The following is a 26,085-nucleotide window of genomic DNA, read 5'->3' on the forward strand; positions in this document are numbered from 1 at the left end:
CTGGTTAAATACAAAAGTCACTGTCACATTAAATGGTGGCAATGCCACCATCGAAGAGGTAAAAATAGTTATAAAAAAACTGTAAAGTTTGCTTTAGATTGCTTTATGAGTTTATTAATTTATTGCCCCTCTTCAGGAAACTGAAATGACAAAGCATTATGTATTTCAGAACTCCTATTCAAAGGCATCAAAGGCCCTATAACAAAATTGATAATATGTATTTATGTTTTAAATTAAAATAAATGTTTATGTGAGTTAGTATGTACTATTTTGAATGCTTCACCTAAACTAACATTTTCTGTTAACCAACCAACTACAGGCCTGGCTGTGTCAGATAAGAGGGTTTCCTCAATATTTCAGCCTGTTAGAAATTCTATTGTGGGCATTACAATAATCAGAGCAACGGTGTTATTTTTGCTTGTTTTGTTGCAAATCCCGTTCATACGCCAGCCTGTAGTCCTTGCATTGAATTTGAATGCTACAATTTGATTTCATACTGAGCTTGAGCACTGTGGTGAGTTGTTGTTTTCTTTTTCCTGAAAAGATCTTTGCCTCATGTTTATTTTTTTCTTTGGTTTTGAAAAACTCTTTCTTGATTTTGACAACTGGATCATTTCATTTTTTCCAGATGAATAATCACAGGGCAGCGTAAATAAGAATTAAAACTAGCATATGCATGAATCTACTGATGGATTTCCGTGAACATTTTGCTTTGGGTTCTAGCAGTGTCCTAAAAATATTTTTTTTTTAAACATCTTTATTGGAGTATAATTGCTTTACAATGGTGTGTTAGTTTCTGTGGTGAGTTTTTGATGTAATACTGGCTTCTCTGATAATTTAATCATCATTTAAAATTTCTGTTACCAAGTCTAAAATCTGATTCATTAGACATGAATACAGGCCATGATATAAGGAATAAAACCTCAATTCCTTCTTCTGACTTACAAAGCCCTACGTCATAACCTGACCCCCAACTCCTCCCCCAGCCTCATTTCTTACCACTGTCTACCCCTGGCACATGGTGCTCCAACCACACTGATCCTACTGTTTTGCTAGTATATCAAGCTCTGTACCACTTTGGGGCCTTTCTCTCAGAGATTTCCTCTGCCTGAGCTACTCTTTTTTCCTTATTTTCCCTTGGATGTCATTCAGATCTCAAATGACACCAGTGAGGTACTCACTGATTACCCAACATAAAGCCTCCAATTAAAGACTTTAATTACATCACTCCATTTTAAGTCTCTGCATAACACTTATCACTGGCTGATAAGTGATATCATTAGCTAATATTCATGTCTTACCTCTCCTCCAAATAGTATAAGATTCACAATTGACACAGGTCTTTCTTCCTCACACCTAGATTCCCAGGACCAAAAATACAGCATAGCACATAGGAGCAGATAAATGAATATTTTGGATTAATTACTAAACCGAATGCAAATATGGGTGCTAAAACAAACAAAAAACTAGAATAAGATTTTTCAGTCACTGTAGACAAGCTATGATTTTATAAAACAAAAATTTTACATATTATATGTTTCATGTCAACTGCTCCTGTAACACCTTCTGAAAAAAATATTTTGAATTGACTCACAAATCAACCCCACTCCCAGAATCAAGTATAGAAAGATTATTTCTCAACATCTGAAACAAGATTAAATGCAGAAGAGTTCTAATTATCATAGAAGCTGGTTTAATAATTTCATATTTAATAGCAAAACAACCTAAATGATCTTTAGATAGTGAATTTATAAAGTCTTGCTAAATGTTAATCTTTTATTTCATGATTTTGTAAAGGAAGAATCAGTTTGGAATTATATCAACTTATATACATATACCTCCTACTATGTGCTGGGTATTCATAAGTGCTTTAAGGTATTAACTGACTTAATCCTGTAAGGCGCTTCTAATATGCTTCCAATTTCACAGATGAGAAAAATGAAACAGAGAGGTCAAGTAACCTGCCCAAAGTAAATGAGCTAGTTGGAGGTGAGGTGGGATTTGACCCAGATAGTTTGGCTCCAGGGTCTGTGCTCCTGGGCTCCACTCTATACTATGTCACCTCCCTTAACATTCAGATTTTTCCCTGAAGAATCTACAGTTGTGATTCAGGGGTAGCAATGAACTCTGCAAATGACAGAACTATAAATCTGAATGCTGTACGGCAGCCATATTCAGCCATGGGATTGAAGAAGCAGAGAACTTGGGGAAAGAGATAAAGTAGATGCAAAGAGAGAAGTTAATTAGATGGCATGAGATATGGAGAATGTTTGCCAGCATCAGTCTAGTACCAGCTCTGCTGAACTCCTGCCCTTGTGTTTAAAGGAACACAACCTGGTGCCCACATGATAAATTCCCTTCCTTGTTTAAGAGAGCTCAAGATTTTATTACTTGCAACCATAAGAACCTTAACTCATATCAAAACTAATAAACCACATGAGGGACGATTTGGCTTCCTGTGCTAAACTGAAGTTGATGAAATACTACCAAAATATGTTCACTTCAATAATAATGAGAATGTAAAATATTCAGATAATAACAGTTTTTAAAAATATGGATGAGTCAATTGGTGTTATAATGCTTTATTTTAATCAATATTTTTGTATATGTAGTGAAGATTTAGAAATAACTACTGATTTCATTGTTTTCTCTGTCTCTGGCACAAGGAATTGCTCTGAATTTTTTTTTTTAATTTGGCATGCTAGATGAAATCTATGTGCCAACCCAATAAGAAGGAAGTAATTTCAGAAAGCTTACCCTCATCTCCCAGTTATACAACAGAGAAACTGGAGCTCCCTGAAGAGGTCCCTTCCTTTACCGCACAGTGCTGCTATTTTGGTATCTGTCCATTAAGAACATATATCCAGTGCTAATAGAGTATAAACATGTGTTAGTCTGGGTAAACAGTTTTTGTTAATGGACAAACCACTGAACAACCAAGTCTTTTACAGTGATGCTGTGACCTAGAATTTCAAGATGTGGAACATAATAAAGCCAAAATGGGCCATCTTTTCTCCATTACATGCTTGATATCCAACTTTCCCATTCAAGTTGACACAACAACAGTCTTGCCAATTTCATAAGGTGGAAAGCTTACAGTAATTTTCAGCTTGTCTCAATCATTTACTCTTCTTGTATAGATCAGCTGCTTGCTTCTTCCTAAGGAATACTACTGTACCTATCCACTGCAAGAACTAAACATCATGTGTGGACTAATTTCTTTATTCACACTGCTACTGTCAAAGTGTCAAGCAGTCCAGACTCCTGTCAACTCAATTTTTAAAGGGCATTACAGCAGGTAATGCCCTTTAAAAATTTTTTTCCGCACGCGATGCGGCCCCCATCAGTCCACTACTGCCTATTACTGCAATAATTGATATATCTACTCAGCAGATGGTTCGGCCCATATAAATCCCTCTTATTAATTCCACATTGCATTCTCACCATCCTGAGGCTCAAACCTAAGATCCTCTACACCCCCAACCCAACGTCGCCAACCCCAGGGCTGTGGACCGGTATCGGTCCGCAGCCTGTTAGGAACCGGGCCGCACAGCAGGAGGTGAGCGGCGGGAGAAGAGGGAAGCTTCACCTGCGGCTCCCCATCGCTCGCGCACCGCCTGCACCACTGAACCGCCACCCAGCCCCCAACCCCTTCCCCGTGGAAAAACTGTCTTCCTTGAAACCGGTCCCTGGGGCCAAAAAGGTTGGGGACCACTGCTCTACACCATCTTCACAGCAAAAGGCTTCAAGTTTCCTGTAGGACTGATATCCTGATAGTGATTCCCTAGTCAAACAAAGCAATTAGCCAGGGTTACCCAACTAGTCCATTTTGTCCATCCCACCCCCTGCCTTCTCCCACATCCCTGTGATACCTCATCTACTCACCCACTCTTTCCTTTAGGCCTTCTCCAAACAGTGACAAGGGAAGACAGTAAGTAAGAGCTTTCACTGTGCTAAATACAAGCGCTCTCATTTTAATGCTTGAAGTAATCTAGTGATGTAATGCTACTATATCCCTCATTTTTCAGATGAGGAAACTGAATCTTAGAGAAATGAAGTAATTTACCAGTAAGTAACAGATGTAAAATTTGAACTGAGGACTGTAACTTTAAAGCCTCTGAAACAGTTAACTTCTTGGCCTCTGCACAATCTGTTCGCCCTGCTCAGAAAGGTCCTACTACTCTCTACTCACTGGCAACACCTGATCAGCCTTCACAGCCTCACTCAATTGCTTCCACCCCCTTTGGAATTCTGCCTCCACACTGTTCAATCAGTGGTAATTATTCTCCACTTCGTTCTACCCTAAAAGAGTAAATATCAGCCCCATAAATACTGATTTTGCTTCTCTTTTATTTTATCGTGAGGTCTTTGGGGGAAGGGGTATTGTATTTATACACAGCATGTGCAATAACCCAAAAATGTTTGTAATATTACGTACTGGCCTCTACTAACATACATTGGAAAGCAGTATTCCCTTCATAACCACTTTATAGATTAAAAAGTTGAAATAATTCAGTAGAAAATAAATTAACATGAAATATTCAAGCTCGACAGAGTATGCATTGGTTATTAGGCTTTTCACTGTTTAAACATTAAATTGAATATTCTGAATTTAAATACATATTCAAAGCTTTCTTTTGGAATGCATAATAACTGTAACAGGTGTGATCTTTTCCCTTTATTTATACTAGTCAGATATAAAAATAATTAGAAGTGGTGGAGGTGGTAGAGAGGAATGCTGGCCATTCCACTAGGAGACAGAAGGTCCTGACAGGAAAACTTCAGAGACTCCCTCCTTCACTTATTATTCCTTGTGTGAGCACTTGTGCTAAGGGAAGGATTGTGGGGAGGGGTACAGTTTTGTCTCACAATGCAAGAGTTAACAACCAAAGCCTGTGAATGACCAAAGAAAAAATAATCTGTTGGATTTAAGGAAAGGCAAGAATGCTGCGTCCAATGAGGCAGCTTTATCAATGCTCCAGTCATTTTGATTAAACTGGATTTTCACCTTACATACCAACTTATTCATGTTGTAATTTAAAAGTTGTTAACTTCTGCTAGTGGTGACTCTAGGCCTTTGTTTAGTTTATCTTAGCAAATACAGCACTGATCCACGTAATCTTATGTTGTGTGCGTGGATGATAAGAGAAATTATGCTTGACTTTCTTATCCTTTTTCTTATCTGTCATTTATGAAAAGGACCTCTGTAAAGGGATCTGTGATTTTCCTGAAATATCATTCATTTTTAAAGGATCAATAGGATATAGCCATATTTTTCAAAGTGTGAATCAAGACATTTCTGAAATTAATGGTTGCTCACAACTAGCCTTTAAACAATTAAATATAACAGAGCAGAAGAAAAAACTTGAATACATCACCTGGTTTAGTCAAATTTTCTTTTAGTCTTGTGTGTACAGTGTCTTATATTTTTCACTATATGTCTCCATCAAAAATATCAGAAAGGGCTTCCCTGGTGGCGCAGTGGTTAAGAATCTGCCTGCCAATGCAGGGGACATGGGTTTGTGCCCTGGCCCGGGAAGTTCCCACATGTCACGGAGCGACTAAGCCTGTGTGCCACAACTACTGAGCCTGCGCTCTAGAGCTCACCTGCCACAACTACTGAGCCTGCATGCCACAACTACTGAAGCCCAAGCGCCTAGAGCCCGTGCTCCACAACAAGAGAAACCACTGCAATGAGAAGCCCGCACACCTGAACGAACAGTAGCCCCTGCTCACCGCAACCTGAGAAAGCCCGCACGCAGCAACAAAGACCCAATGCAGCCAAAAATAAAAATAAAAAATAAATTTATAAAAAAAAAAGTCAGAAAGCCACAGAGCTACTTATGAACATGAAAAGATTCAGTGTCCACACCAAAAACACTGTACTTACTGGTATTCTACCATTTAAGGAATCAAGATAACTCTTATTATGAAACAAAGTCCAATTACAGAAAGATATTTAATTAATTCTGTACTAAGAAAGTTTCTAAATACCCTTGCAATAGTCAACCTAAACCCAGGGGATTTTATATGTTAGCAAGAATATAATTTGCTTCACAGTGCAGTAATAAATCATATTGAGAAGCAATATGGTTTTATTTTATACTATAGAAAATCTGAGTATTTATCTCTTTCATACAATTTAAAGGGTTCATCTCAAAGCAAAAAATTCAATATGGAATCAAAAGCAAATGATAAATATTTTATCTTACCACAATTTTAGTATAACTTTCCCAGATAAACTAAAACCAAATACCACCTCCAAAAGATGTTACCAGTAAATAAACTATTTAAAATTTCAAATCTGATAAAGAAAACTCAGTATCTCCAGAAAGTTCTGCAATTAAATTTAACAGCCGAACGTCTATACTATTTAAAAGTTTGGTGTACAGAGCAGTATTTTGTGTCTTTATCACACCTCTGAGACTCCATATTAGGGACCAAATTTCATATCAAATAAACTCCAGGGCTAAATCCCCTTTGGGGGAGCTAGAATTGCATCAAGGCATAACATATATCAATACGTAGAATACGGAAGAATGTTCCCTGGTAAGCATATTAATACTCATTCATTCATTCATTCATTTTTTCTCTTCCTGTCTCCTGTAGATGTGTGAGCACACAACCTGCACACCCCACAACGTCTTTTATTTATTGAGCACATGACGTTCTCCATGACCCGGTCACTGCCTACCTCTTCAACCTCCTCTGTCCTCTACACTGTGTCACTTTACATCTCCCTGTTTTTGTTTCTTCTCCCCTCTGGCCTGGAAAATTCCTATAAGACCCCTTAAGAAGATCTTGATAGGACCATCAGAAAAAAGTGAAATAGAATTCTGAATTCTTTCATTAAGTTTTCATGATGGAATATTGCAAAATTAATGGCTAAAATGAAGCTTAAAGATTATCCACAACTGTGAACTAACCTATCCTGACTTGGTATATATAGTAATATTTATGGCTAACTAAGAATTGGCAATAATCTCCATATAATATATATAATTATAAAAATAGAAATTATATTAAATAGGAAAAGAATGCAATAGGCTGGATATTTCTTTATTAATGAACACTTACAGAAGTATATTATGGTTTTGTATTTGTTTTGTTTTTGCTTTTTTTTGTCCAGCTGATTCTTTTAAACTGCAGCTATACAACATCTACAAAAGGAGAGAGTGTAATGAATCCCTCTGTACTCACCTTCTGTTTCAACAATTATCAACACATATTCATTTAGTTCACCCACATCACCAACCCCTCTACTGGATCATTTTGAATCTTTGCAGACATTAACTATCCCTACCTATCTTAATCATCATCATTAACTATATCCATAAATCTCTCTAAATCATCATTTTAAACATAATCAAAATATTACTGCATACACAAAAATTGAATAATTCTCCTAATATCACTAAATACCTAATCAGTGGTCAAATTTTCCCCATTATCTTATAAATTTTTTTATGGTGTGTTCAAATCAGCATCGAAACAATGTCAGTACACTGCACCAGGCTGATATAACACTTAAGTCTTTTTAAATCAACCTATGAGTTCCCCCTCACCCTTTTTTTTTTATCATTACAATATATTTTTGGAAGAAATTGCCATATTATGTTTAAGGTTCCCATGTCTTAAAATAGAGAATTAGGATTTCATACTAGTAAGATAATCATTACCATATACTTGTTCATTCTGTTGCTTGTGATGAGTGCTACTGAATATAATGAATAAGACGTTACTACAACAATAGTTAGGAAAGTTTGTTAAAAGGTATGGATCAATGGCCATTATAAGGATGACATCTACAGAGAAGAAATAACAAACACTCGCAAGGACTTTGTTTTTCTATTATGCCAGGACATACAATCTAAGACTCTTGGAGAATGGTTAAAAAAAAAATTTACAAATCCCAACTAAGATTATACTCATAATAGTTCTTAGTAATAATGTAAAGACTCTGAAAGTTATTTGATTTTTAGATAGTTCAATTCTTAATGTCTATGTTATGGCCCACTGGTAAAAATGCTCCACACCAGAAAGACTGAATTATACGTGTGTATATGTAGGTGGTCTTACCCAAATAATCATACACATACATACAAGGCAAACATGTGGGACAGATTTATGTTCGGCACTATAAAACTCCTCTCAACCTCACTACATAAGAAAGCATTAACCTAAGTGTTACTCCTAGGACACTTTTAAATGTACTGTTAAGGTATAATACTGTTTAGTTATGTAAATAAATCCTTGAAAACCTGTAGACCTTTTTGTAGCTGCAACAATGCCAACAGCAATACTTCTATTTTAATTCCCAGGAAGTTATGCCTCAATTGCTACAGGAGTATAACTATCATATTAGAAAAGAAAAAAGAGCCCCAGAGTAGTGTGCAAGGCCCCACCTACCATAGACCTGGGCTTGCTGATGGCCACCAGACTAGTGAGGAAGTCTTCATCGTGCAGCTGGCTGAAAACATGGGCGTCATAGGCTACCATAATGGAGATTTCTTCCATCATCTTGCCAGCTGGCCTTTCCACAGCAGCAGCTGCTGCCCCAGCTACAGACCAGACTATCCAAGGGAAAATCCTATGGCAGCTCAGTGCCAATGCACACACCCACCTGAGTTTGAGGGGGTGAAGTGTCAAAATTCCAGAAGGAGAAAAAAAAAGTAGCTGCTATCATAGGCTTGTCTAGCAATTCATCCCCAGTAGAAAACTGAGAGAGGTCTCTTATCTATGGAGGAAGTATACACTATAAACACCTTCTGCATTCTTAACAGAGCAGCTGGGAAAATTCAGTTTTTGGAAATCTTCTTTAGACTTCAAAAAGAGAAATAAAAGTCTCCTGTGTGGAAATATCCAATAGCAAAAATGCAAAAACAAAAACCAAAAAACACAAAAGTTGATTTATTGTTATGTTCTTGATAAATAGAAATTTTTTTAGTTTATCTTCTTACTTCTGTATTATATCAAGATTCTTCTTCTTGGAGGAGAAGTGGATTTTCTTACTGCTTATTTTTTCACATTCATAGAAAATAGATGGCAGCCTTTAGATGTTCAGAATTTATAGAATTCTTGGTGCAGTTAAAAATTATCTCCTGAAGTACGAAAAAAAAATAAAAGGGTTCTTTTTTCCCTCTGAGTATTTCTGTTAAGAAAAAAAGTACCAAAATATAAAAATGAAACAGGGACTGCAATATCAGTGAATAACCATTTCCTCTTCTCCCACTTAAAAAAACATGACTATTTTAAACAGAATTCTTGATATTGAGAGCTTAGTTTTTTGTTATTCTGAAAGCAACACAAGGTTCTCATTTCTAAACTGATTATTTTTCTCTCATAGATAGTTGTTCTCTTGGTCCCTATTTTTAAGCTTAGAGGTTTCTTTTAATTACCCAAATCAGCAGACAGTAATGAACTATTGGTGCCTTAGCCACCAGAAGCGTTTTTTTTAAAGTACAGCTGGAGACCGTAAATGAACCTCAATGTGCCCCGATGAAAAATGTGAAAGCTGCCCATAATTATCATTACAAGGTTGCCTAAATCACCAGGAAATATAATGTATGCTAATTTCCATGGGAAAAGTATTAAGCAAATAAAAAAGGGGGGGAGGACAGATAAAGCTCCTCCAAAAGTTGTCTTTCCAGTATTTCTAATTAAGCTATTATCTTCTCTGCTTTTTATAGATTATGACACTGCAGTACCAAGAGCAATATTATTTATTAGAATTAGAAATCAGTTTGGCAATGTTGGTCTACAATCAAATACAGATACTGTTTGGAACTCTTAGTCCTAATTACCAATAGCAGTATTACATTGTCTAAGTCTGCTTTTCAGAAAACAAAACTTGGAATGAAATTTATAGTGTCTATTTTTCCTTGTTTTTCTAAAATATTTCCACCTAGATGAACATGATTACTTAGATAGTACCTGGTTCCATTTAAATGTGATTAGAAGAGTTTTGCAATACTATAGCATTCTAGATTACAAACGCGCGCGCGCACACACACACACATACACGGAAGGGGGAAAACACCTTATTGCTAGGAAACAGAAGCAAGACTAATAGGCTTATTTAAACAGAAAATGCAATACTTTAAATAAATCCTCAAGATTAAAACAGCTTCAAACTGAGTTTGACCCTTGTTGGAGCTGGTAAAGCATTTTCACTTCATTCTTCCCTACAATGCAGCTCTGCCTTTTAAGCATTATTTTCCTTAAAAATTCTTCCAGCACATTCATCTTAACGCTGACTAACCAGGTAAAAATTAAATGGTCGTCAGGAGACAAGGTATTATAAAGCGTCAGGCAGTTCATACCTTTTCAATTCCTTTTTATCTTTTCAGAAGTACTTTAAAGGATACTGTGAATCTCTTCGTGCATTCACTAGCACCAGAAGGTTTCCGATTTATCCTGCAGGACCATTTTCTAGCTGTGAAAGCAATTCCTCTGACTTTCATATTTTCCTTTGCTCCAGTGACTCAGTGCTTCCACAATGCTATCTGACTCAGGTGCACTGACAAAGACACCTGTTGTGGAAGGTAAAGAAACTACTTCCCATAATGCCTTATTCCCTGCTGGCAACCACCCAGGGGCAAACAAGAATTATAACCGCATTTGAGCAGTTGCCTATGCACCCTGGGAGAGCACTTTCGGTGTAACAATAGGTAATCATCTTGGTTAAGAACACTTGTAACCAAGAAAATAAAAAAGGCCAGGGAAAACAATAATAGTTTTAGGTGCTGTGTGTTAAACTCATAAAATTTCTAAGGCATCAGGGATATAAGAGTGCAAAACACTTTTAGAAACATAAAGGCTGTAAAGACAGTTTTAAAATTACAATAACAAAAGCTAACAATTTCAAATAATTAAGTCCTTTGAGAATTCCACACAGGTTCTTAGGTAAACAATTAGGTACCTTTAAAATGCTTCTGATTTATTACCTTCAAAAGACTCTTCTAATTAGCCACAGTGCCTTAGAATTATTAACAACATTTCACGCCTAAATACAAGAGGTCCTCTCTCATAGCCACAGTGCATATGTTTTCTAGAGCAAGGACTCCTCTAAGTTTGATGGGCATCCTTCATTTTCTGTCACCCTTAAATGTTTCTCCATACTTCAGAGTCTGGGAAGCAAAAATTCAAATGTTCCTTTTGTCATACAGTTAAATGTATATTTGTGGTCCCCACAAAAAGCATACTTTTTGCAAACCAATGAACTATCTAAAAAATTGTCTTTGTGTTCTCTTTTCCTAAAGATATTTTCTCCAGTGTCAGAAATAACAGCCATCGTACCCTCCCAAACTTCAGGAGTCATTGTACACAGCCATGTTTACATACAGTACTTCACTCCCTTGCAAGACATCTTTCTTACTCTTTTGCCTTTTCCCCGGTGAACTGAGACCCACTTATCTCCCCGGATGGTTTCCACCTGAGCTTCTGCCCTCCTCGACTTCACACTGTGCAGCTCCACTGAAAAAAGGCGTGGGGGTGGGGAATTACCTGAGATCAAGGAGTGAAGTGCCGACAACACCAGTTGCTGCTAAAATTTACCAGGAGAGGATTGGGTATCAAACAGGCAGCAGAAAACAAGGCATTCGTGGTAACCAACAGAGGGGCTCCAGTTCCAGCAGGAACCATCTAGCTGTCTGTCCCAGGGCAAGTCATTTAACCTCCCGAGGTTTCAGTTTCCTCATGGTCATGTAAATTGAGAGGGATGGAATATATCGGAGGTTTTCACGTGTGCTCAGTTTGCTCAGAAAGAGTCAAAAGCAGTGTGTCCTATTTCCCTCCACTAAATAGGCTTATTGGGGGATTTGAAGGTGAAAATACCTTTTTAATCTCTATCAGAATAAAAAACAAAGGGGAACAGTAATCCCAGATGTTAAGAAAGTGCCCCCAGGGTTGCTATAATGTGTCCCAACAAATGCAGTCTGCTTTGTACCCTAATTTGGATTTTCTAACATCAACTCTTCTGCTTTTAAAAGAGGGTTTGGTGACAGTTGCTACACTTTTTATTAGCTACTCTTTACAGTCTTTCTATTCAGAAGCCAAACTGCCTACAAATTAATTTTCACAAGCCTCTCTAGATTTCATTAAGATAAAAAGAACAAATTAACAAATATCTCCAAATATTTTTAAATGCTGTTTTAAAATTTTTACACAGATTTTACTCTGTTAGCTGATTTGTTCCAACAGCCATTCTTCTAGGATTATTACTATTTAACAAAAACATACCTGGGTCATACTAAATGAGCATGAGTCTAATAAACCATTCCTGGCCTTCAGAGAACATCTATTCTCAAGTATCAAATTTAGAAAGAGCCAAAACAAAAATCAAGAGAAGCCTGAAGAAGATGTGAACTTTTTTCAATTTCTGTGTTCTCCCCAAATGCAGCAAAGCAATGTAGTTTAATTATGGGAGTAGTATTCTTTTTATCCACCATCAAAGTAGCAAATACATTAAAAAATGATCACACATCATTAAAAAATTATCTCACCTCACGAGACTGGCTGTAAGGACCCTTTTTCCCATGCCTCAGGTTCTACTTGTTGAACATTCTCATCACAACAGCCATAAAATCAGGATAAGACAAAAAGGAAGACAAAACCACTAGGACAGAAATATGGCCTAGAGGGCAGAAAGGTCTTCTATGTCCCCCACGTGTACCGGCAAAGCCCTGTAGAGACTGTTCTTCGTTCCCCAGTGGTCTTTGTCTAATCATTCAGGAACATCTTTATAGATTCAATTAACATATAATAGATTCAGTTCAATATAAATATTCATGAGGTATACCTGACTCAATTTTAACGGACTGTCACAAAATGTTCATGGTATTGACATAAAGAACTCTAAGAAAGACAAAATTCTACAATTACTTTCTTAATCACAGGAAAACAATATTCCAAGTAGGTTTCTCTTTACACTTAGGAGTGTACATTACAGAACCCAAGTGCTCTAAGTGGCAGAACAAAAGATAAAATGAGAGAGAAACCACTGAAGTATCAACAGAAGAAAGATTTTCAGAATACTTTGGATTTCAGAATAGTCCAGTAACATGCTGAGTTTTTACAAAGGAAAAAGAACATGAAGTAAAAGATAAATAAGTGAAATCTTAGTTCTCTTTAAAATCATGCAAAGGTAAATAAAGAAAACCATTATTCTCGCGTCAAATTCCAACCATTCAGCTCATTATCTTTGCTATCTTTGCTAGTAATTGCTAGGCAAATTCAAAACCTCAGAAAACACATATTCTTTTAAAAAAAAAAAAAATCCCTAGAGTTAAACTAAGAAAACAAAAACCAGTGGGACATAAATACTTGCTTAACAGTTACACTGGGTATCTTACTTCCTCATTTGCATCTCACTACAAAGAATGAGGGTGAGGTACATTCCAGACTATGAAAGAGTAGCTGCAACTCTTTAACAAGTCAGCTTTCTACCTCTTTTGTAACTCTGAAATCCACAGCCAACTATTAAAAACAAGACAATAGGTCCAACATGGAGTCACTTATGCTAAGCCCCATGTCACCAAAGACTTTGTTACAGTTTCCACTCTCCCAGAAATGAAATCTTAAACCAGGAGTCACCTCATCAGCACTAGTTAGGTAATCTGCCTGATAGACCCCTGCTATCCCCTAAAGGAAAGTAATCTTGTGATAACCAACCCACTTTTTTGCTTCATGTAACTTTCTTGTTCCTGCTCCCTTCTGCCTATGAAAGCCTTTCATTTTGTACGGCTCCTTGGAGCTCCTTTCTATCTGCTAGATTGGCTGCCGCCCTTTCGTGAATTGTTGAATAAAGCCAATGAGATCTTTAAAATTTACTCAGTTGAATTTTGTTTTTTAACACAACGCATTCACTTAAATTTTACCTAACCAAAATAAGCATTGCAAGTGCTCCTAAGCATTCCCTGATATTTGCTATCACCCCAAGCGAGGATGGTTTCAAACACATCTAAGAATATGAGTAATGCTTCAGCTTGTCTCATTTTGAGCAGAATATACAACTGAATTGTAATTGCAAATAACTTTACCTTAATTTCTAGAGCATTTGAATAACTTTTTAAAGTTTTACTGACCACTAAATCAAACCATTCCACATGGAATATGTTTCAAATTCCTTTTGCACAAGGTCAGAAGGTAGGTTTAGAGAACAACAAAGTGTTAACTCGTTTTCATTCAAGTGTTCATTTGTCTCAAGTTCTTCCTGTAGGGCTGGTGACCCAACCTGGATAACTCTTCCAAATGGGCCCTCAGCTCCCTGTAGTATGTCATATACAGAAGCTTGCAGTGGTGGACCTGGCTAAAATCCTGCAGTTAAAACTGGAAGAATTTAATGGTATGTGAATTATATCAATTAAAATTAAAACAGAAGCATTTACTAAATGCATGCAATATGCATGAGGAGGGCTTATAAATGTGTAATATAGTAACATATAATCTAGTTATAATAATGACTAATATATACTAAAAATTCTTCTATAATAATAATGCAGCTAGTATTTAGTAAGTACTCACTATGTCCTAGACATAGAATCTCATTTAATCTTTGCATAAGTCAATGAGCTAGGTACTATAAATATCCTTGCTTTGTAGACGAAGTAACTAAAGTGTGGAGAAGTTTAGTGATTTGACTCCATTCTCACAGCTAGAAATGGAACTGACAGGATTCAAAAACAAGCCTGTCTGGCTGCAAAGTGCGTGCCCTTCATGACTAAAGGAAGATAAGCGAAGTAAGCAAACATGTACGGAGAATCAGCCCTGTGCCAGACACCACTGCTTCTCCCACGCTGGGATCTCCTTGACACTCACACACTTAAGGTTACACAATACAATACACCATGTCTGTCAAGTCATATTAGGATTGTTATAGAATTAAGTCCTTCTGCAGACAGGAAAGTCTTCATGGAAAAAATGGATTGGATTTTCATAAGCAAAGTGAAGTAAGTTTTTTAGAGAGAAAATAAAATTAGCCTGGCCAGAGTGGTGAATTTATGTTAGGTAGAGTAGGAGGTACAGTTTCAAAGGCAGATTTGAATCAGCCTGTGGTAGGTTTCCAATCTCAGGTCAACAAATTTGGAATATAAGGTATGTAGGCCAAGGGCAGTCCTTGAAGACTACAGGGTTTCTGCCTTTCTAGCCTCCATTTTTTATCATTAGAGAAAGTATAGCATAATGGTTAACACATGGGCTCCAGGGTTCAAAATACCCTGGTTTGATACAATGCTCTGACACATACTAGCTGTTTGACCATGAACAAGTTCCATAAGCTGTCTCACCCTTGGTCTTCTCATCCATAAATGAGAAAATGATAACAGTGCTGATATTATGAGGAATAAGGTAATGCACATAAAAGCCCTTAGTAAGGTGCCAGGCTCTATAAAGTATTTGATCAGTGATAGTTGCTGTTATTATCAACATTAATAAAAATGATGGAGAGTTCCCTGGTAGTCTAGTGGTTAGGATTCGGGGCTTTCATTGCTCTGGCCTGGGTTCAATCCCTGGTCAGGGAACTGAGATCCTGCAAGCTGTACGGCACAGTGAAAAAAAAAAAAAAGAAAGAAAAAAGATGACTGGAGCGGTAAGATCATCTGCCAAAAACTGAGAAGATAGAATATAACCTTTAGAAACGAGGTGGGGGTCTCTTCTCAGTACATAAGAACACAGTCAATGCCTCCATTTTCTATTTTCTTGTCCAATTAACAAAAATCCTGAAGGGAGAAATAAAAGGTGTCACACAACTCCAATCCTGTACCAGTTTTCCCTACACAACGAATCTTTCTAGATGTTGCTTTGTTTAAGAGCAATTTGGTAATTTACACAAGTCCTTCTGTCAGTAACAACTGAGGCAGGTCAGAGGAGGTAAAAGGTTGATAATGGGGTGGGAGGGGATCTCTTACAGTCTAGCTTCCCTCTCCAGTTTCCTGACTACAATGCAAACAGAGCCTAATCAATTACCTCTTATTAAATTGAGCAATTGTGACAAGAACAGGGAACAAAGAGAGCATTTGTTGTATAACGATATTCATCGGTTATAACCTGATCAAGAAAACACTGTTACTATGGGCTATCATGTGGAAATACATAATCCTTCTTTCTAACTGTATTATAAAAAGATTTTCCAGTGTTCATTTGGATCTTAGAGTCAAAAGAAATATCCTATGCAATAGTTTAGAGTAACAGCTTATCCAGAAGCTTAGAACTGACCAATAAACCTGTAATCTACTTCGGTTCAAAGATATCAACTGAATTTGATTAGGGGTGAAGACGGAAGGAGGGGAAAAAACCCACAAATTTAACAGTTATTGTGCTGAGGGGAGCTTTAACTACATTGTATCTCTTTTTAGATTTTGCAACAATACTGTGAAGCTGGTTTTATTATCCCCATTTTACAGAAGAGGAAACCACTGCCCTAAGTTTATTTGAGATCACACCACTAGTAAATCAGAGACATGATTAAAACCGAAATACGTTATTACAAAAGCTCTGGGGTTTTTTGTTTTTTCTCCACCTACAACAAGTTCTGCATAACATGAATTCAAGAGAGAAGGAAAAAAAATTCAATTTGGAGATCCTGAAATAGAAACTTTAAAATTTCTAAAGCGGGACTCTGTATTTCTCTTCTCTTAGTATTTTGTTTTTCATATTATATCATTATATATTGAAAATATGAACTAAAAACTCATTGCATCTGATAATATTATTTATTAGGCATTTGCAAATACAAAGAAAAAGAAAAGACTGGAGGCAAACTACTGACAAGTGCAATGAACACATTAACAGTCTGTTACAACAGAAAATACCATGTGGACTGAGGCAGCATTCTTTGAACTGTCAATGGTGGCTTTCATGATGCTAAAAATTGGCTTTTTCTTTGCGTTAAGGGCAATAGTAAATTGCTTAAAATTGGCTAATAGTAAAATAATAAAAAGTATTAACTTTTTAACAGCAGTGGCAATGCCCAAAGCATTCTAATTTTATTCATTTTGATAAGTTTATTTTTTATGTTCAATCTAAAATTTTTTCCCAAAAAGTGATCATTTCAGGTTTAAGAATTGTTATGTGTCATTATAGAGAACATCTCTCTAATATCATGCGGATCATAAAAATAGCTAAAATCCGTATGCTTTAATTCCTCTTCAAATTAAGCAGGAAGTTAAGAGATAATATTAGTGCCTGCATAGATGACCAAAGATTTTATTTTCAGTAAGAAATTCTAATATGATAACCACCTTTAGGCATAAGGACATATGTATTCTGCAAAACATCTTTCTTATTTTAAATGTCCATTTGAGATCTAAGTAATGCTGCAAATGTTTAGGTGAAAAAGGCCTATTTACTAGTTAACCAGATACATAAAGAATCAAAGGCAAAACAAGCAGCTGTCAATTTCTAGAATTTCTGGCTATGCATTCCTTATTATGTTGTCCTTATTATCCTGTACTAAAATTTTCAATGTGTTCTTAAATATAAATTTTAAATGTTCAAAACTGCTATGAAACTGTTATTTTATATTAAACTTAGCATGCATTTAGGGAGAATTTTAATTATGCAATGTAATATGAGATTATGACTTATAATACTGAAATGACCAACATTTAAATATTATTGAAATAATGGTGAAACAAATTGCTTTAGCTGAGATTATATGTTTCTATACTAGCAAATCTGAATAAATGGTCAGACTGTAAAACCAAATACAAATATGTATTAAATATTAGTGCTTGGGGAGAATTTAAATTTATGTAAATAGTGTCTTTTGCGTCTCCTAATGGCCAACTAGTTCTTTGTCACTTCACTACTTGTATCTCTCTTTCAAAGAGTGCAAAAATAGGGAAAGAAGGACAATCTCTAATTTGTGACTCTAATTGGTAGATGTTATTTCTAATCATCTATGTCAAATAGGCTATGGGAATAAGTTAAAATTAAGAGCTAAAATAAATAAAAGTTTCAGTTTATGAAAATTTCAGTCATCAAATGTTCTAGCCATACTTTCAATTTTCTATTCCCATGTATAAGGAGAACTGCCTAAAATAATTACAGGAAAACTGGCTCATAAGCCTGGCTAAATAAACTTAATATTAAGCAGAGTTCTGGTATTAAACTTTATAAAGGATAAAAGAAATTGCCCATTATCTACCTTGCAAACACAGAATTGAAGCATTAATAAGTGGCTGCTTTTATTAACTATTTTATTTACCATTAACAGTCTTGTGAATTTTTTTTTTTCTTTTCCCCTGGAAAAACTGAACAGTAAGCTGGTCTTGAAGCTAACATGTTAATGTTCAAAGAATTTTTTAAACTTCAACCATAACATTATTTTGTCTTCTCTCCATTCTTCTCCCCATTATCTATTTCCCTTTCTCTGTCTCTCTCTCTCATACATACCTCTCTTAAAAGATTATTTTTTGTCCTAAACTATTTGACTCTTTGGCACATACTGTATTTATATCAGATAGTTCATTATACTAAGTATTCATTTTTACATACATCTTTAAACTTAACTCCAGTTATTCTGCACTGTTCTCTTTATACAAGGGTTGACAATATGAGATGTGAACACAGTATATACGGTTTTACAGATTATAGTTTATTAATGGGTCCTACATTAGCCAATTATAGGTGAATTACTCTATTATTTATAGCTATTGCAGCTTTCAGTAATTAACTATTATTTTTTAAAAAAACACTATTTTACATTAGGATAATATTTTACTAAATATATTCCATTAAAAAAAAAAGCACCTCCGACATGTGGAGAGGATAACTAACCATTATGCAAGATGATATTCCAGGAGTTATTTCCTGTGAAAGAAAATAAGCTATAAATTTGGCCAAAGCCTGCAAGATAGTGGCCATTTTGTAAAGGAGTTTCATTCCAAGACTAAAGTTCTCCTGAAAGCACATGCAATTTGTTTTTAATGCAGATGGCCTTGGCACTATTAATATAAGTTGCCTGTGCTCTTTTTATTAATATTTTTGTAGAAGTGGTCTTTAACTTTTCAACACCACAGAATACAAAAGGAGCCCCAGGGCAGTTGAACAGAGCAGAGTGAAGCAAACAGGTCTCAAATTTGGATAACACTAAAGCTCTATATGCCAGAGTGGGAAGACTTAAACTTCTGACAAGCGAACATGCCAAGGCTAAGTGACAGGAGTCTGATAGGAGACTGCAATGAGATAGCACCACTTCCCACCCCTAGCCCTTATCTCAGATGACTCTTCTGAGATACTTCTGGGTCAAAAAACCAAAAATAAAACCATTATGGGTAATATCAACCACTTCAATTGAATCTCTAAGTATTTCCCTCTCTTAAAACCTTAATGTATTTCTTCCTTAAAAAATTAGCCTCTTAGGCATTAAAAAGCAATATTGTAGAATTCTGTATCCAATGAATTAGAAAACATTTCTTTAGTCAGCATTATCACTGACAGGGTATTCTGTTAGAAAAGAATAACTAAAGCAAATGACAAACACAGAGCAATGTTAAGAGGCTGATGGGAGAAAAGAGACATTCATGTTAAACATACTATGTGTTTTGTTTCTGGTACAAAATATGTAGCATATGTAAATTAACCAAAAAAATTAAAAGGCAGAACTTGAAAGAAATTCAAAGTGAAACAAACTTCCTCTTGATTTTAATGGTCAATAAAGAAATACATAAATTTAAAATAAATAAGTCCTCTAAGGCTTTACTAGATATAGGCTTATTAGTTATTTTGGCGGTTGCTAAGCAACATTCTCTTCTGTAGGGCTAACACATGTGAAATTAGCAGGTTGTCAGAAAAAGATAAATTGAACGCAAAATCAGGGAACAGCATTTGAAAAGCAAAAAGGAAAATGCGTTAACCAGCTAATAAGGTGGTAAGAGAGGTTTAGTGATTTTTGCAATAATGGTTAAGCATTTTGTTTTCCACTGGCACCAAATGAGATGGTACTTTAGCACATTGGTATTTCAACTTTATTGAAATGGTGATGATTATACTCACCTTTACACTCGACAGCCTAATTATTTTGAATATCTCAAATTAAATCAGATCAGGATATACTCCAATTACTGCTACTAATAGTGATCTCTATAAATCTCTTTGTCTAACAGTATTTTCTTCAAATCCCCAGTTTCAGGATATGTCATAAGCCTGGTTTACACTTTATCTTAGTAAAGCTATGGCTTCATGATGTTGCTTAAACTACTAGATCCCTGAAAATTTTGTTCTTTAATGTCAGCATTTTGGAATAATCTTTTTTACATCTTACTACAGCAACTCAGTGAGTAAAAAGGAATGCTATTTAATCTATTAGGTATAATAATGGAAACTTTTTTAAAAGGAAAAATGCAAATAACCAAAGGGAAAATTACTGTAGAATTTCAACTGTTGTTGGGAAAGGAAAGATAGTAAGTAGAATTCCAGTTCTATCATTTTGAGGATTCAAGGGAAATTCCCCACCCTACCCTTGCACTTCTCTCCCTCCTCATTTTTATATTATGTTGCAAATTGTGTAAATGCTGTCGGGTTGCAACTATCAATCCCATTATTCACAGAATCAATTCGTCCCTGAGTTTTCTTAAAGTCCCGTTGAACAAACCTTGATGCAGAGTCTAGTGAGGGTCAACTTTAACAAATGAGTCAACAAAAAGAACCTACAAATGTGATGAATATCTACACGGAGGAGAAGGGAGTGCCTTGTGCCTCAGTTGTAAACATGGCTTGTATTAGTTCTGCAACCAAAACACCATGTGAGCTTAGACAGGCAGCTTCTTATTTTATTTTAAAACAACAGCATTGGGGCTTCCCTGGTGGCGCAGTGGTTGAGAGTCCGCCTGCCAATGCAAGGGACATGGGTTCGTGCCCCGGTCTGGGAAGATCCCACATGCTGCAGAGCGGCTGGGCCCGTGAGCCATGGCCACTGAGCCTGCGCGTCCGGAGCCTGTGCTCCGCAACGGGAAAGGCCACAACAGTCAGAGGCCCGCGTACCACCAAAAAAAAAAAAAAAACAGCATTGGACTAGATGATTGGTCAAGTCCACTTTAGCTTTATAGTCCATGATTCCATTTTGAAGCAAACTATTATACAAGAATTGTTATCTATGAAAGAATTACTCAGTCCTTAAACCTGCTCAGATGGGACAATTAATACCAATTAGTAGGATCTTTTAAATGCTTTCTCTTGAGGGAGGCACAAGAGGGAGGAGATATATGTATACATATAGCTGATTCACTTTGCTCTACAGCAGAAATGAACACAACATTGTAAAGCAATTATACTCCAATATAAATAAATAAATAAATAAATGCTTTCTCTTTATTGTTTTCCCATAGTAATAACATTGCTTCGGACTACACTCAAGAATCCATTATCAAGATCTAACTATCAAGGTAAGAGTAAAATCTAAGAGTCAGCAAGCAGTTTGTCATGATGTGCATGGCTGAGATGTGAGATTTTAATGACCTTTACTTTCTTTTCAAGACCTACCAGAATTAAACATGAGTAGACACTCCAATTTGAAGAACTCATCCTGAGTCACAGAGTCACGTATAGAAAAGTTTATCAACCTTGGTACTATTAACATTTTGGGATGGATAATTTTTTGCTGTATGGAGTTGTCCTGTGCATTTTAAAATATTTTGTACCATTACTGGCCTCTAGACATTAGAAAACAGTAGTACCTCTCCCCCAAGGTTGTGACAAAATTTTCCAGACATTGCCAAATGTCCCCTGGTAAAAACTGCCCTGAGTTGGGAAGCGTGGATATACAATAAATTAAATTTATGGAGAGGGATTATTTTTGATCGCAAATTGACTTTTAACCATCAGACTTTTAAAAATAATTTCTGTAATTTCAAACTCAACTGATGGTGTCTCAGAATTATCCAAAAGGGACTTCCCTGGTGGCGCAGTGGTTAAGAATCTGCCTGCCAATGCAGGGGACACGGGTTCGAGCCCTGGTCCTGGAAAATCCTACATGCCACGGAGCAACTAAGCCCATGCACCACAACTACTGAGGCTGCGCTCTAGAGCCTGCGAGCCACAACTACTGAGCCTGTGCTCTAGAGCCTGTGTGTCACAACTACTGAGCCTGCACTCTAGAGCCTGCGAGCCACCACTACTGAGCCTGCATGCCACAACTACTGAAGCCCGCGCACCTAGAGCCCGTGCTCCGCAACAAGAGAAGCCACCGCAATGAGAAGCCTGCACACCGCAACGAAGAGAAGCCCCCACTCGCTTCAACTAGAGAAAGCCCGCATGCAGCAATGAAGACCCAGTGCAGCCAAAAATAAATAAATACACTTATTAAAAAAAAAAAGCTAATAGCCTCACTAAGTTTAAATTATGTTATCTCAATGAAAAAAAAATTATCCAAAAAATGAGTCATTGATTAATAGCTGTGACAAATTTTCTTTCACTTTGACAAGGTCTTTGCCTCAGAGATTACAACCAGAACATTCAAATACTTTTTTGTTTTTCAGGTTTTTTGAGGTATAATTGACGAAAAAGTATGTATTTAACATATACAACTTGATATTTTGATATTAAATATTCTTAAAATTGGAAAATCACAAATCACCTGTGGGTATCTCATTGTTATAGGTATTGTCTATGTATCAGTATTAGTTACATGTTGAAATATGCATCATTCCACTTTATCAATCAGTTTTATAAAGTAGTAAAAGGGAGCAGAATATGCCACCAAAAAAATGCCTCTTAGGCATAATGATTATTTTACTGTGACTATTTTTAAGAAACAGCAGACATAGGAAAAGCTCTGAAAATCAAGTAAAAGTTACCCTTTTGTAAGAGACATTTACATTTTATAAGAGCAGTCTCCATTTTTAACTGCGTCTCCCTCTCTATACAGGAAGAGAGGATGATTCTAAATTTCTAGAAACTCTTATCATTGGAGAAGGCAAGGACTTAACTCTGCATAACAACCTTGCCCTTGTTTACTGTGCTTTTCCTGGCAACCTCCCATTAATGGCTGTCCCCCCAAACATCATTTGTTTTCAGCCGGAGATGTTATTTAAGGTGGTTGCTTGGGCTATGTGGGGAAGGTATTCAGTTTTCCTAGGTATCTCCCATGTATACAGGAGGTATGCATGTTATTAAACTTCTGTTTGTTTTTATCCTATTAATCTGTCTTTTATTACAGGAGGTGTCTCAGCCAAGAACCTAGAAGGATAGAGGGAAAATTATTGATGCCTCCCCTACACTAGTATCCATGAATTTCAGAGACACAGGGTTCTAAAGGGTTTTCAGATTCTTATGTTTCTGAAGGTGATCACAATACACCACCCCAAAATTATGCCAAGGTGACTTAAGGATTATTTGGAGCTGAAGGCAACTGAGAATCAGCAGACACAGGAGGAGCTCTCTGCCCTCCCCCATCTGCCCCAAAGCAGGGCATACGTTTCCCTTTTGCAAAGGAAATTTCCATTTGTAAAGGTGCCCCCTCTACAACCCTTATCTACCATGTTTCCCCCATATGTTTCCTAGTCATCTTCCCACAATTCACCCCCCTACAAGCCCCAACCCCTTGTTCCTCTGTCTGGTCACAATTTATCACCCTTTGTTAAATGGTCCCAGGTCTAACGGCCTCTTTGGTTTTTCAGTTCTTTTCTGTGAAGTTTCCATTCATGTAGAAATATTAACATCTATAAAGAAACATATGCCTTTTGTCAGTTTAATTCACAGGCCCCAAGAAACCAAACCTGAGAGGGTGGAAAAAAGGTTTTCTCCCCACACTCATACCCCACCACCATAAAACCTGAGACTGCGAGCCACGTGGCACAGCAGTTCTCCTGGGTTCCCTTACCCTGCTGCTCTCCCCCCCGGGCGCCCCTTCCCAATAAAGTCTCTTGCTTTCTCTGGACATGTGCCTCCTCGGACAATTCATTTCTGAGTGTTAGACAAGAGCCCACTCTTGGGCCCTGGAAGGAGTCCCCCTTCCTGCAACAAAATGAGGACACCAAAGCCTAGGGGCTTAGGTAACTGAAATGGGAGACATGGAAAGGATTTGTACCTGGGAGGGCCCCACTGTGTGCTGCTAGGTTTCAATAGGAAGCACTGACTCTGATCAAAGCTATGTAACTACACTTATCACCTCTTTAGCTCTTATTCTATATGCATCCCAGGGGCTGAGGCCTACAGCTTGTCAGGCTTTGGTTTGCCACACCCTGGCACACCCCATCAAAGACATTGCTTTTCTCCCACTTGGCTTTGTTTTCTTCTTCCTTCTTATGCTACTTTCTCCCTTTCATTTTCCTCTCATTTTTTAAAATATAATTTATTCTTGCCTAGACAGTCCCTAATTTCCAAAGAGCAGATTCAAACAGCTACTAATTAGGGAAGGGAGGGAATGCAGAAACAAAGGAGGAGCAGTCAAGAAACAACAGTGCAGGGCTTCCCTGGTGGCGCAATGGTTGAGAATCTGCCTGCTAATGCAGGGGACACAGGTTCGAGCCCTGGTCCGGGAAGATCCCACATGCCGCGGAGCAACTAGGCCCGTAAGCCACAACCACTGAGCCTGCGCGTCTGGAGCCTGTGCTCCGCAACAAGAGAGGCCACGATAGTGAGAGGCCTGCGCACCACAATGAAGAGTGGCCCCCACTTGCCTCAACTAGAGAAAACCCTCACACAGAAACGAAGACCCAACACAGCCAAAAATAAATTAATTAATGAATTAAAACAAAAAACAAAAAAAACAACCAACTGACTATAAATATGAAGGTTTATTCTGCAAAAAAAAAAAAAAAAAGAAACAACAGTGCACTGATAAAGCAGGGTCTTGGTTCCTCCTCAAGGGATATATTGATACATAGCAATACCTTTGAGTTCTTCTGCTGGAACTAAGGCCCCCACCCAGGTGGAGGATGGTAACTTCGCTGAACACAAGATTCCTGGAGCACTACCCTGCTACCTCACCACCAACAGATCAGAAGAAGGTCACACACCTGCAGCCCTCACCCTAAATTTTGCCTATAAAAACTTTTTCCCACAAACCATTTTTTGAGCAAGAGCCACCTGTTCTCCTCGCTTGGCCCTGCAATAAACCTTTTGCTGCTCTAAACTCCGACATTTCTGTTTGGTCTCACTGTGCGTTGGGCACGTGAACTTGGGTTCGACAACACTGTCAAGGGGAAACTGTTGCTGGTGGAGACCTATAAAAGCAGGTGATGGGGTGGATAGAGCCTCCATGCTTTTAGGGTTATACTACTTGATTAACTTGATTTGCTGCTATTAGGTGGGATGTAGATTGGGAGGAAGAGTGTGGTGTTGTCTTAAACTTAAACTTGGAAAGGTTTCCTTGTGTGTTTATCCTGGGGCTTTTTAATCTAAAGGTATAACTTAAAAATATAATAAATAAAACAGGAAAAAAAAGGTAGACCCAGTAAAATGTAGTGGTGAACCTTTGGTTGCTTCTGTATAAATTTTATTTTATTTCATTCATTTCTTTTTATTTTTGTTTTTTTTTTTCCTGGGCCACACTGTGTGGCCTGTGGGATCCCAGTTCCCTGACCAGGGATCAAACCTGTGTCCTTAGCAGTGAAAGTGTGGAGTCTCAACCACTGATTGCCAGGGAATTCCCTTAAGTTGTATTTTAAATTGGTCCAGGTAAGATATGGGGATATATGTATATGTACAGCTGATTCACTTGTTATAAAGCAGAAACTAACACACCATTGTAAAGCAATTATACTCCAATAAAGATGTTAAAAAAATAAAATAAAATATTTAAAAAATAAAAAAATATATTGGTCCAGGTATTCCAATATGTAATTAGTCAGTTTGATCTGGGAGCATTTGCATGGGAATAGGACTATATAATATTTTAAAATTAAGAATGATGCCAAAAACTTGGCCTCTGTGCACAGGTGTCAAATTGAATCTCGGAGACAGAGTTTTGGGTGAAGTAGAATAGCTTTATTGCTTTGCCAGGTAAAGGGGAGACACAGCAGCCTCATGCTCAAAAACTGTGTCCCAACCCAGGAGGTTTTGGTGAGGAGTTTTATAGCAATGGTTCAAGGGCAGAGTTGCTAACAAGGATCAGGGTGTGTGCAGGGCCTGCACGCCTTAATCGGG

The 26,085-nt window shown here is 37.1% G+C and overlaps 1 protein-coding gene across 11 annotated transcripts in view; it reads right to left on the bottom strand.

Moving 5' to 3' along the window:
- Positions 1 to 26,085, bottom strand: part of RABGAP1L (RAB GTPase activating protein 1 like) — a 797,484-nt gene that overhangs the window by 75,770 nt on the left and 695,629 nt on the right. The window contains exon 1 of one of the 11 annotated variants that reach the window (XM_079939734.1): positions 8,410 to 8,618. The exons of the other annotated variants lie outside the window; for them this stretch is intronic. Coding sequence (XP_079795860.1) covers positions 8,410 to 8,520 — 111 coding nt within the window. The 5' untranslated portion in view covers positions 8,521 to 8,618. Of the gene's footprint in view, positions 1 to 8,409; positions 8,619 to 26,085 lie in introns of those variants that run through there. 11 annotated transcript variants of the gene reach the window in all.

Source organism: Stenella coeruleoalba (assembly GCF_951394435.1).
Source record: "Stenella coeruleoalba genome assembly, chromosome: 1".
Taxonomy (NCBI): Eukaryota; Metazoa; Chordata; class Mammalia; order Artiodactyla; family Delphinidae; genus Stenella; species Stenella coeruleoalba.